The sequence below is a fragment of the Sinocyclocheilus grahami genome, unplaced genomic scaffold (genome assembly GCF_001515645.1).
Source record: "Sinocyclocheilus grahami isolate Dianchi unplaced genomic scaffold, SAMN03320097.WGS_v1.1 scaffold320.1, whole genome shotgun sequence".
NCBI classification, from domain to species: domain Eukaryota; kingdom Metazoa; phylum Chordata; class Actinopteri; order Cypriniformes; family Cyprinidae; genus Sinocyclocheilus; species Sinocyclocheilus grahami.
In genome coordinates, this window is record NW_015505499.1 from 830,467 (window position 1) to 843,603 (window position 13,137).

At 35.8% G+C, this 13,137-nt stretch overlaps 1 protein-coding gene and 1 long non-coding RNA gene across 2 annotated transcripts in view; both read left to right on the plus strand.

Annotated features, from left to right (window-relative positions):
• The window catches only part of LOC107602159 (uncharacterized), a 52,036-nt gene extending 49,476 nt beyond the window's left edge, over positions 1 to 2,560 (plus strand). The window contains exon 6 of the long non-coding RNA XR_001611002.1: positions 2,510 to 2,560. This is a non-coding gene — a long non-coding RNA (uncharacterized lncRNA). The remainder of the gene's footprint in view (positions 1 to 2,509) is intronic.
• Positions 2,561 to 2,594: 34 nt separating this feature from the next.
• Positions 2,595 to 12,609, plus strand: LOC107602141 (poly(rC)-binding protein 3-like). Its single transcript, XM_016294552.1, has 9 exons — positions 2,595 to 2,676; positions 2,974 to 3,015; positions 3,750 to 3,824; positions 4,273 to 4,416; positions 6,103 to 6,131; positions 8,111 to 8,202; positions 9,487 to 9,539; positions 10,556 to 10,725; positions 10,980 to 12,609. Exons 1-9 carry the CDS (start codon positions 2,602 to 2,604, stop codon positions 11,032 to 11,034), a joined length of 735 nt encoding a protein of 244 aa, XP_016150038.1. The 5' UTR covers positions 2,595 to 2,601; the 3' UTR covers positions 11,035 to 12,609.
• Positions 12,610 to 13,137: the final 528 nt, after the last annotated feature.

The following is a 13,137-nucleotide window of genomic DNA, read 5'->3' on the forward strand; positions in this document are numbered from 1 at the left end:
TGAAATATAAATAAATTATTTAAAAAAAAACTATTTTAAAATAGTTAAAAAACTATTTAGTAAAAATGTAAAAAACGAACACAACATAATTAGTGAAACTTTAACTAAAATTAAAACTAAAAACAAATAAAAAATTTTTTTATAAAAAAATATTTAAACAATGATCTAAAATTAAATTTGACCTTATTACCATGTGCATTGACAATGTGCAAGTTTTCATAAACTTTTGAAAGTTTATTTTCTTTAAATACGTTGCTTTTTATTACATTAGTATTATTTTATCTGCAAGTATACTTTCACTTTCAGTAACACTTGTTTTTTTTGTTTTTTTGGTTTTGTTCGTTCTCTTTTTTCCAGGGTTTCCCAGGACTGGGGCTTGTTAAAATGGAGCGCTCCTGTTTGTAGGAGTACAAGCCGGTTCACTTGTGTCCATTTGTTTTGCTGCTTCTTTGTGCTCTTAGCTCAGATTAGAATTTTTATGCAATCTGTGCTAAGCAGGAGATTTGCTGACAGCTGGCAGCTCATCTCATATACCCATGTGAATCTCTTCTGATCTCTTCTCTTCTCTCTCACACATAACCTGCAAATTTGTGCTTAAAACTTTGCTCCGCACATCTCTTCCTTGAGCACGTACACTGTTTCTCTTTCACCGGGGTTTTATTACGGTCACCATCATTCATGTTTTGCTCTCTCTTTATCCTGCACTTCATATAAAGGGCTGGCAGCTGTATTGAAATGGCTTAATGTTTCAATCTCTCAATCGTTGTTGATCCCCAGACCCACATGACGGCGTAACTCACCGAAAAGGGACAGGTCTGAAGCTGTGCTGAGGAGTTAGGATTTCCCCTCCCTCATCAGAGCGCAGACAGATACTCATTATAATGGCTGAGCATGAGAAATCATCGGAGGGATCAGGGAGACAGAAAATACAGATTCCATTAAGCTGAATGTTATGAATTTTTACACAAAATGGAAAATAAGTTGTTTTATATGACCTTGTTAATGGTAAACCCACAGAAATCTGCAGATTTACGCAGAATTGAATGGACTTGATGCTTCTGGCTGAAAGCACAACTAAATTAACCTCAATAATAAGTTTTATGTTTACAAAAAAAAAAAGCATTATATTTAATTTGATTTGAAAATTGGGTTTTATGTGTGTTGTTTTAATTTAGTCTCTCTTTATCATAATTATGTAAACACTTTGAATTAATTTGGACCCAAATGTGTAGAATTGTATTAATTGGTGTAAATTTTATGCAGATTCTATCTTTGCCTACTTGTAATATTGTCATCGTGTGTGAGAGCCTTTTTGAACATCAGGACATTGATGCTGTAAAGTCTAGATTCCTAATGCATTTATTTTTATTAATTTATTATTTATAAGATTTAACTGAGATCAGTTTGGTTGGGATGTCGCTTTTGTAAAACATGTATCTTCTTGTAATATTTTGAGGTTACTGCCTGGCAATGAATATAATATTAAGTTGACTTTGATTACTTGTAAAGTGCTCCCTCTTGTGTTCAAACTATTAATTATGTTGCGTGTAGAGTTAAAAGAATGTTCCATATTCAATAAGTCTATACTAACAGCATAATGTTGATTATCACAGAGAACTGAGAGAAAAAAGAGCAATCATGCTGATAGTAAGATAATTTCAATGAAAATTCACCAGGCAATAAAACACACTGTACATAAAATTTATGGCCACAAAACTTAAAATACATGTTAACATGAGACTAGTGAGTTATAGTCAATCTTTACAGGAATGAACAATAATTAGACATTTAGAATCTCTGGAAAACACTGTATGCTTTCTTTTCAAAGTGTTTTATTTACATTCAATTTTATTTATTTATTTTACATCAAAAGTTTGGGGTCGGCAAGATATTTTTTACAAGAAATGAATACTTTTATTTTGCAAGAATGCATCGAACTGATCAAAAGGGACAGTAAAGAAGACATTTATGTTACAGAAAGATTTCTCCTTCAAATAAATGCTGTTCTTTGGAACTTTCTATTCATCTAAGAATCCTGAAAAAAATATTAAAAGTTTCTACAAAAATGTTAAGCAGCACAACTGTTTTTGACATTAATAATAATAAGAAAAAAAATCTTGAGTACAAAATCAGTATATTAGAATGATTTCTGAATAAATTGCAGGAATTCACAGGAATAGATTACATTTGAAATGATATTAAAATAGAAAACAGTCATTTTAAATGGTAATATTATTATTTTTACTTTATTTCATCAAGTAATTGCAGACTACAAACCACTGAATAATAGTGTATTCATTTTAAATGAGTTGGGACAAGTCAAAAATATTTTCTGTGACAAACAACATTATGTCCCAAATGCGAATTTTTGAACCAGGAGCATTCTTTTAATTCTGAGCTTTCGCTCCTGAGCAGAGCCAAACATTCTGCGACCATCTTGTTTTCTCATTTGGAAGTCTATGGGCTCTTCGTGACTCTTGTCTGTGATTATCCCATCCCCCCTGTGCAGGTGACTGGTTGGCTGCTGTACCATCATTCTCGTCCTACTCCTGGGGATTTCCTGAGTGCACTGGTATAAGGACGAAGTGCTCCACTCCTAGTATGGAACCCAACAAAGTCCAGTCAGAGGGTGGGCTGAATGTGACCCTGACCATCCGGCTTCTCATGCACGGCAAGGTAAGTTGAGCCCGCAGAGCAGTACAGTACAGAGGGAAGTGGATGTGGGTGGGCTTGTGATGTCACTGCTGTGTGCCTCAGGGATCTGTCCTCTCCTGACACACTGTTTCAGACCAAGGTGAATCAGGGGTTGTTAGTACCAGTGACCTTTTAGACTCATTAAATCTCCATAAACAAGGAATGAATATAAAATATAGCCATTTTCATGAGGAAATGTGTTCATGTACAATTGTGAATGTTTAAAATGCTTACGTTTGCAATGATTTTATTGGTTCTCTATTTTATTTTTTTTTGCAGGAAGTTGGAAGCATCATTAAGGTTGCCAAAAATGTATCAAAAGTGACAGCAAAGACATTTATAGTGTTACAAAAGTTTCTATTTCAAAATGTATTTTTTAAACTTTCTATTTTTTCTATTCTATTTCTATTTTTTTTTACTTTCTATTTCTAAGAATACTTGTTTTCAACATTGATAAATGTTTCTGTAGCACCAGTTCAACATTTTTCTGGAGATTTCTGGAGGATCATATGACACTGAAGACTCGAGTAATGATGCTGAAAATTCAGCTTTGCTATCACAGGAATAAATTACATTTTAAAATATATTAAAATAGAAAACAGTTATTTTAAATTATAATAATATTTCACAATATTACAGTTTTTACTGTATTTTTGATCAGATAAATGCAGCCTTTGTGAGTACACGAACATTTTTCAAAATGTTTCAAAAATTTTTAAACAATGGTGTTTTATGTTAAAAAAAAGTCAGAAAGTATTCCATTCGGGGCCCTTCTCGGTTGACTTTTTGCTGCAGCTCCTTGATATTTCAGCTTGACTTTTGCCCACTTTGTTCCTGGTTTATAGATTTTTTTTTTCGTAGAGTAAACCATTTGAGCTTCACAACACACAGCCTAGAAAAATACAAATCTTCAAGCACTTGGGGTCTCACAACATCTGTGCTCCTGCCTGACTTTTGTACAACTTTACCACAGAAACACTCCACCACGCACACCTGTCTACACCTGTCTCCTGGTCTAACGCTGTTTCTGCCTCTTACCTCTTCCCCTCTCCTAGTCCCCACCGAAAGGTGCCACCATTCCCTACCGCCCAAAGCCCGCCTCCACCCCCGTCATTTTTTCAGGTGGCCAGGTAAGAGCCGACCCGCTGGCGGCGTCCGCAGCCAACCTCAGCCTTTTACTGCAGCACCAGCCACTGCCTGTTAGTTCACTCAGGTTTTCTCACCTTCTCACTCGCATGCTGTCACACCATCCTAACCAGGGAAATGCCTGCAGAGAGAGAGGAGCTTTAGATTGTCAATGAGAGTTCAGATCTGGACTCAATAAAGGAGAGTCTGCCTTCTACTGCTATCCAAAAAGTGAATTTTAAGCAGAGGTGGAAATGAAATGAATGCATATTTTTTTATGTTTTTGTCTTTCTGCTGCGGTAATGCATTCTAAGAGGTGGGGTCTCACAACATCTGTGCTCCTGCCTGACTTTTGTACAACTTTACCACAGAAACACTCCACCACGCACACCTGTCTACACCTGTCTCCTGGTCTAACGCTGTTTCTGCCTCTTACCTCTTCCCCTCTCCTAGTCCCCACCGAAAGGTGCCACCATTCCCTACCGCCCAAAGCCCGCCTCCACCCCCGTCATTTTTTCAGGTGGCCAGGTAAGAGCCGACCCGCTGGCGGCGTCCGCAGCCAACCTCAGCCTTTTACTGCAGCACCAGCCACTGCCTGTTAGTTCACTCAGGTTTTCTCACCTTCTCACTCGCATGCTGTCACACCATCCTAACCAGGGAAATGCCTGCAGAGAGAGAGGAGCTTTAGACTGTCAATGAGAGTTCAGATCTGGACTCAATAAAGGAGAGTCTGCCTTCTACTGCTATCCAAAAAGTGAATTTTAAGCAGAGGTGGAAATGAAATGAATGCATATTTTTTATGTTTTTGTCTTTCTGCTGCGGTAATGCATTCTAAGAGGTTTTAGAAGACTTTAGTTCACTTTAAATTCACTTGTGTGCAGTTCTGTAAATTTTTGAACTCGAGTGCTTCGATTTCATTTCATTGTCATATTCCAAACGTTTTGCCCCATTACAAGTTACTGTAAAAAGAGAAAGCATGAAAGCATTTGGAATGAGCTGCATATTTACAAGGAGTGAAAAACTCTCAACACAAATTCATTCAACTGACTGCCTTAACATTCTGTGCGAAGGTCAATAAATTAGGACAAATCTGTTATTATTGCATATTAATGTTCTTATTTTTCTTCACTTACACTTTTGCTGCACTTACAAACAGAGTAATGTTTCAAATGTAATGATTCTCTTCAGGAAATCAACCTTCAGAAACCTTAGAAGTCTTTGCATATTAGACTGGGATAGAAAGATTATATTTCAACACTGAAAAAATACAAAATTGCATACCTCACCTTTCACATGCCAATGATTGCGTTTTGGCTGCTTTGGGTGCATTTTAATTCTCGATTGATGTTGTTCACTCTTATTGCAAAATAAACTCCTCCCTCTCAGAGCAAATATCATATCCTTTTAATATTTTCAAAGCTTGTAACATCACAAGATGTGTGTAAGAAACTCTCGATAGAATTTGTCGACCTGGATTTGCATTCATTTGAGATTCCAACAAAACTTGAAAGGTCAAGTTATAAATATTGAAGGGATATGCTATTAAACATGGTTTTCAAAGTCATCCCCACTCATTTGCTAACCAAAACAAAATACAATGTGTTTGTAATTTTTTTCCACTAATCTAACATTCCTTTGATGATGAATAATAATATCCTTTAACAACGCTCTCAGCATCTTTTTTACGTAACTCATTCACAGACACTTCATCCAACATGACCATAGAGATAGCAAATCATGGCTTTTTACATGAAATATACAACATTATTATCAGTGTGACACTTTAAATTGATGTTCTTTTATCTCTTATTTTTGAAAATATGATGAGGTTCAGAATTGTACGTACTGTAGAAAACTTGGTGAAGGATGTTATATATTCATCTATTCAGATGGTTCAGAAATAGATTTGCTTTTATTGTCAGGTATATTTACCTATACCCAAGGAACGTGTTTGTTATTTGAAGACAGTATGAAATATATTTTAAGCATAGTGTGCGCTTGAACAGACGCACAGATATGAAAAGCCAGGAGTGTTGTAAATTTGTGTAGAAAAGCCTCAATTATTTAAAGCGCCGAATATTATTACTGTATAACTAGTCATAAAAAATATTCACATAAAATATGAAAGAAAACTCAGCTTTTGAAACCAAATGTCCCTGTAAAATATTAATAGATCCTTTAGCGGTTATGAATCAGTTAGTTTGTGTGTTTAATGGGCCCTGCAGCCTTGCAAAAATGTTGATTCGATATTTCTTTTCTTTTTTTCTCTCTCTGTCTTCACAGGCCTACACAATTCAGGGACAATATGCCATTCCAGGGAGGAGACTGCAAAGTCTCCAGGCCAGGACCAGCAGACTGAAGGACAGCTTCATCCATCAGGCAGTCAGGAAGCTGAACTCCCTCCCGACCTTGCCCCCCCCCCCCCCCCCCGTCTTGGCCCCCCCGCCCCCCCCCCCCCCCCCCCCCCCCCCCAGCACCGTCAGCAGTCTGCATGGCTCTGTAGTTTTCAGCCTGGACCTCTCTATTAATATTAAGCAGTAATATTAATATGACGTTTCTGATGTGTAATTTTGGTCGCATTGCAATCTGAAAATGTACTGAACCTCAGCCCTCTGAAATGTAAACCAAACTTCTAAGGACTTGGCCTGTTGGAGGAAATGACAGTGTTTGTCATTTTCTAGATAGACTCGCCACCTTTGATTAGTGTTAAGCAAATTCACCATTAAGCAAATCAACATTTCTATTAGAAACATGCCGGTCCTGTGGAAGGACTAAAAAGCATCATTTGTTTGCAGAGGCAACTGGATTTGATGTTATATTGACATTAAAAGTAGCTGTAATTTGGATTTTCAAACAATTTTGTGTTTGCATCTTACCTGTTGCATTACAGTTTTACATGCACAAAGCTGCATTAAAAGTATACACTAAACTTCAAAAGTCAGTAAGATTTTAAGAAATTAATACTTTTATTCAGCATGTATTTAATGCAGTTGTTCAAAATTGATATTTTTAATAATATAATAGATATATAATTGCAAATAAAGCAAAAATATTAAGCAGCAAATAGTCCTCAACATTGATAATAATAAGAAATGTTTCTTGAGCAGCAGATCAGCATATTATTATTATTATTCATATTTCAAAGGATCATGTGATACTGAAGACTGGAGTAATGGCTGCTGAAAATCCAGCTTTGCACTGCAGGAATAAAATATATTAATATAGTTATTTTAAATTGTAATAATATTTCACAGTATTAGTGTATTTAACTGATCAAATAAATGCAGCCTTGGTCAGCATTACAGACTTCTTTCAAAAACATACAAACATCTTTCCGACCTCTAACTTTTGAACAGAAGTGTATATAAGATAAGGCAAATGTGGGAAAATAAAAGTACCATTTGAAAATTCCAACACAACATCAAAATTACGCATCACACAGTTTGAGAACCACAGACTTAATCAAACGTTCCTTTCATTTCATTTCATTTATTTATTTATAAAGCACAAATGAACACAATAAAAGTTGACCACTGTGCTGTATAGAAGAGACAGGTCAAATAAAAAAGGAAAATGGATGCACGCTCACAACCCAGATGATTCTTTAATCCTGATAGCTGTGTTTTCCTCGCCGATGATCTGAATGAATATCTATCAGAGAGAAGGAGAGATGCCTTGTGTTAGTTCTTTTCATTTAGGATTGGCAGTGATTGATGCTTAGAGACGCTTCTGCTGACACTGCAATAACTCAAGTCAAGGTTGGACCTTTCAACCTGCTTTAAACTCAGATTTAGAGGGTGTACACAACAACACCCAGCACAAGTCTACTGTGGTTCAAAGACTGTTTGTAAAATAGGCTTGCGTGTCCTCTGAAGGTTACCCGCGCACTTACATGTTCGTATCTCTGATGGATAACAGTTCACTCGTGGTTCAGATGACAAATTATCCTTGTTAATAACTCCACCTTCTAATGCGTTTAGACTCTTTTGAGCCACTCGGGTTACAAAAAAGCATAAACTACACTCCCCTTTGATCTTAAAATGCTACATTTATCTGACCTTTTTTCCCAAGACGGAGCTTATCACAGATCATTTAGCGATCAGATAAGATTAACCCACCAAGTCAGGCCAAGTCCTACTAAAGTTTCTATCTCTTCAGCTTTCTCTTTTGCTCTTCTTCCACCACAGTGTGTCATGGCTTCTTATCCTCTTTGTCTCTTTGTTCTAGTTTAGTTTCTTGATTTCTTGGTGTGACCTGTCTTATAACAATAACCTCTTAGCTCTACTGTCCCTCCAAACCCTCAGCAGTTGACCAAGCTCCACCAGTTGGCTATGCAGCAAACCCCCTTTACCCCCCTCGGACAGACCACCCCTGCTTTCCCTGGTACGTACCCACGAGCCCTTTTGAAGTTTCCTTCTCATTGTACCTGTAGAGACGCTCTCTTCGTCTTTCTCTCTCTCTTTCCTTCTCGTTCCATGTCAAGCATCATGACATGCCCGTGGTGGTTGCTCTTCACTTTGTGGATGTAAAAAAAAAAACTTGTTTAGTTTTTTGGTGTTGTTTCTTAAAAAATATGTTACTTATTTTATTTTATTTTATTTTAATATTTGTTAGTGTTTTTTATTTTATTTGTAAGTGTTTTATTTGTTAACGTTTTGTTTTATTTTACTTTGTTTTACTTTATTTGTAAAATACTTTATTTGTTTTTTATTTTATTTGTTAGTTCTTATTTTTTCAGTGCTTTTTATTTTTATTTAAAACATTTTTGTTTGTTTTACTTTATTTGTTATTTTTTGTTTATATTTTAGTGTTTATTTATTTTAAGTGTTTTATTTTAATAGTTTTTTGTTTTGTTAGCATTTTTTATATTATTTGCTAGTTTTATGTTGTTTATTTATTTATTTTATTAAACAATATATCCATTAATTGTTTCATTCTTCCTACCCATTATTTCTTTCCTTATTTATTTTCTTCTTTTTTGAACTTCAGGTTCAACTTCTAAAAAAAACTCACCTTGCATTGTTTTTTTTTCTGTAGTTTTTTAATTTTTTTGGTCAACTTTTTATGAAGCGCCTTATCCTGTACTGCTAAGACCTGGGATAAAAGATAGTGAGGTTTTCCTGCTTATGCAACATTGTCACGTACAGGGGACTAATGGTGTAGAATTTTATGCTCGAAAGGATTTACCAATGGCACAAAATGTGTTCTTTCCTGCCCTTCAGAAACTGCCATAAGAGAAGCATATCAGTGTTTTGATTTTACAGATCACAACACATCTTGCATCAAGCCATTCATTATGTATTCATCTTGATAAACACTGCTTTATTCAAGCTAAGGGCAAACCCAATGCCATGTGGAGAGCAGAACATGCTTTGCTATTCACACATATATCAAACATATCTAATATACGTTTGTGTTAGACCAAGAAAATACTGTAGGGAAGTTTACCTTGACAGAAGACACGATGTGAGAACCGCTAGAGATATTTATGTTAGTTTAAGGTGAAAAAAGGCCTCCATAAAAAAATCCTCAGGAGGACTAAGAGTTCCTCGCACTCTGCACCTGGTCCATTAAGGCCACAGTCTTCTAAAGCTCACACTGAGTGTGTGTTTGCAGTGCTGTTTATCCTAGGCTGTCTCTCGAGCTTCCCTCTGCTCTCTGATCCAGGTCTGGATGCCAGTCCCCCGGCCAGTACTCATGAACTCACCATTCCCAATGATGTGAGTATAATGATTGATGCTCCGTTTTGACTCCCAGTCCCTTGTCAGAAAATCCTAACTGATGACAGAAATAAATTTCAGTTTATTTGAGAATAAATGTCTGATGTAGAGTCCAAGTCAGGGTCTTTTAAGAACAAATCTAAGTCAAAGTCAAACAGAAGTCAAAGTATTGTTTTGTTTTTTAATTGTTTTAATTGTTGACAAGTATCTAATTTGGAGCCACAAGTCAATTTATTTTGTGATTTACATAACCATTCAAAATTTTGAGATTGGTACTTTTTTTTCTTTTTGAAAGGAGTTTGTTTTCCTATTAATATTTTCTATTAAAAGAATATATTCTATTTCTAAACATTTTCTATTTTAATATATTTTTCAATTCGTTTTATTAAGTTAAATTGAATAATTTGTAACATTTTATGATGGAAAAGCTGAATTTTCAGCATCATTACTCTAGTCTTCAGTGTCACATGATCCTTCAGAAATCATTCTATTCATTCTAATTTGGTCTAGAAATGGTTCTTATTATTATCAATGACAAAAACAGTTGTGTTGCTTACTATTTTTGTGGAAACTGTGATACATTTTTTTTCAGGATTCTCGGATGAATAGAAAGTTCAAAAGAACAGCATTTATTCATTGATTGATTGTAAAAATGTAAAAGTCTTTACCATCCCTTTTGATCAATTTAATGCAACCATGCTGAATAGAAGTATCTTTTTTTAAACTTTTGAACAGTAGTGTAAGTGTGACTTGATTCAGTGTTTCAAATTTCCATCTTCCAAGTTTCCATCTCTCGTTTATCCAGTGGGATCTTATTTGATTCTTCAATTCTTTGAATCCCTGCTTCCAAATGATAAAAAAAAAAAGAATTATAAAAATGTGCATTTTGACATGGTTTAGTTTTCTGTCACAAAACTATTCCATTGCAAATACTAGAAAAAGAAGCATACTTTCTGTAACACAAACTGTGTTTTCTTTTTGACAGTCCTTTAAGAACCTTTCCGCTTTCTTCCCAGCTAATAGGCTGCATAATCGGGCGCCAGGGAACCAAAATCAACGAGATCCGTCAGATGTCTGGAGCGCAGATCAAAATAGCTAATGCCATGGAAGGGTCATCAGAGCGCCAGATTACCATTACAGGAACCCCCGCCAACATCAGCCTTGCCCAGTACCTCATCAACGCAAGGTGAGCCCATCAACGTTTCACAAAAGTGTTACCAAAACTGCAGTAACAACATTTTTATGATGTTCTAACTCAACAGTTTCAAAAAAGCAGCTCACATAGGATCTTCACACTGTGTACAGAGCAGTGTATTTGAAGAATCCGAGATATTTAGCCACAGGCCCTTTAAATCTCTTCTTGTGTGTGATGTTGAGGCTTGCAGGGTAGCGGCCGGGGTCAAACTAATGCATATTGCTTTCCCACGGTTCTGATGGCAGGTTCAGAGACGTGGCCGCCATGTGGAATGACCCCTCATCAATGACTACATCCTGAAGCCCCAAACTGCTTTCATTATCTGAAGCTATCAGCAGCTGATTCCCAATAAACATATATATAATCTTCCCTTAGAATTCACCAACCTTTCTCTTAAACCCCATGGTTAACTTCATCAGTAGCTACATTCATGTAGGCAGACTACTGACATAAAAAAAAATGGTAACAAAGAAAAGCAGGACAACTGTAGTATGATTTGTTCATGTTATGCAGTGTTTTAGTGTAGTATTTTAGCATGCCGAATGCTTGAATCTTGTTAAATATTTATTTGAATAAAATGTATTTTATTTATTAGTTCAGTATGGTTGCTGCATAAGTCTTGTAGTTTGACAGCAAAGATTAAAAAAAATACATTTAAAAGCGGATTGCATCCAATAGCATTTTCTGGCAATGCTGTTGGCAAGGAGCTAGTGATGTGATGCAGATGTTGTAACGAAGTACAAACGCATGTCAGAATCGAGGAGGTGCTGGAAACTGTGTTTCTTTAGAAGCGGAAGAGATTTTATTTTTGCATTTGATGGGAGCTTGATTGTTTTCAGCTTAACTAAATCGACAGTGATGCATGCTTATTACTTGACGTGGAGAGCAACAAGGCGGAAAAAGCTATCATTCTTGTACAGAAGTGTCAAATGCTTTCAGAATTATTTTATGTTATTTATTTTTTCTATCTTTTCCTTACTCCTCCCCTTTTTCCTCTTCCCTTAACTATTCTAGGCTGACGTCTGAGGTCACTGGAATGGGCACTCTCTAATTTCTACCCATGATCCTTCACTGCATCACATGACCCTTGAGCCAATGGCATTGCACCTAGTTTGTTTTCTCTCTGTACTTTTGCTGTCCTGTATTTTCAGTAATTCTGACTCATTTCTATTCTATAATGTGCACATATTACAAATCTCAGTTTGATGTTTCTCCTTCTCAACCTTTGTTGTGCTCCCGATGGTCCTACTTTATAATTAAGACACTTAACTTTTTTTTGACTCTCTAGTACCTCATGTCACCGGTGTCCTGTTTTGCTATCGCTTTCACTGTGAATTCACGTTTTCCAGTCTGTATTCTGTGGTGTGGTACAGCAAAGCCAATGAAATCCTCCACTTTCCAATATTTCATTAGGTCAGATTGAGTTTAAAGCAGCGGTCCTGTGCTTTGCTCCAGGGCTTTGCACACCGGGAACCTTATAACAGTGCATCTCATACACGAATAATAAAACCGACTGATGGAGTTGGAATGTTTGCACCACACCTGTACGATTTGTTTGCATCTGTCATTGTGGCATGCAGAGTAACACAGAGAATCCATTATTAGCTTCTTGTATTCACTTTCAGAACTGAGAGGAAGAAGAAAATCAGTGTGAAAACAAACAATATGAGGATGTATAAGCCGCGCTCTCAGTTTTACTGCATGCTGAGACATTTCAATTCAGCCCACAATCTAAGTTTAAGTAATTGAATATAATACAGCAGAATTATTTATAGGATATTTTTATATGCATCGTGTTTTTGCAGTAGTATGAGAAATACAGTGGCTTTATTTCTTTGGAAGTGAATACAGATGTGCTGATAATGAAATCCACCCCATGCTCCTCTACCATACGCTCTCTCTGTGAGTATGGTAAACTCTCATGAAGGGTCCAAAATTAACGTTTTGCCACTCATTTTGGATGAAAATTTTTACCTGCCATGAATTTTTTTGATTTTGCATTATGATTAAGATAACCACTAGCGACCTCATTCATAAAAAAAAGCCTATGATCGGATTTGATTTCATCGTAAGTTAAATGTGTGGAACAAATCAAAGTTTATAAAGGCAAAACAAATGTGAATTTAAGTTGAACTGCAATGTTTGAAGTGGGATTTGTGAATACAGACATTTTATGAATCATTTGTAGGATTAAATAATCCAGGATTGTTTCAATGTAGTGTGTGTATATATATATAGTATGCACACACACACACACAACATTGAAACAATGCAGGATTATTTTAATTATTGTAATATATGAGCCAATACACACACACACACACACACACACACATAGTATGTATTTACTATTATTTAAAAATAAGAAATTGTTTCTTATTAATTATTCATTTCTATTTTACA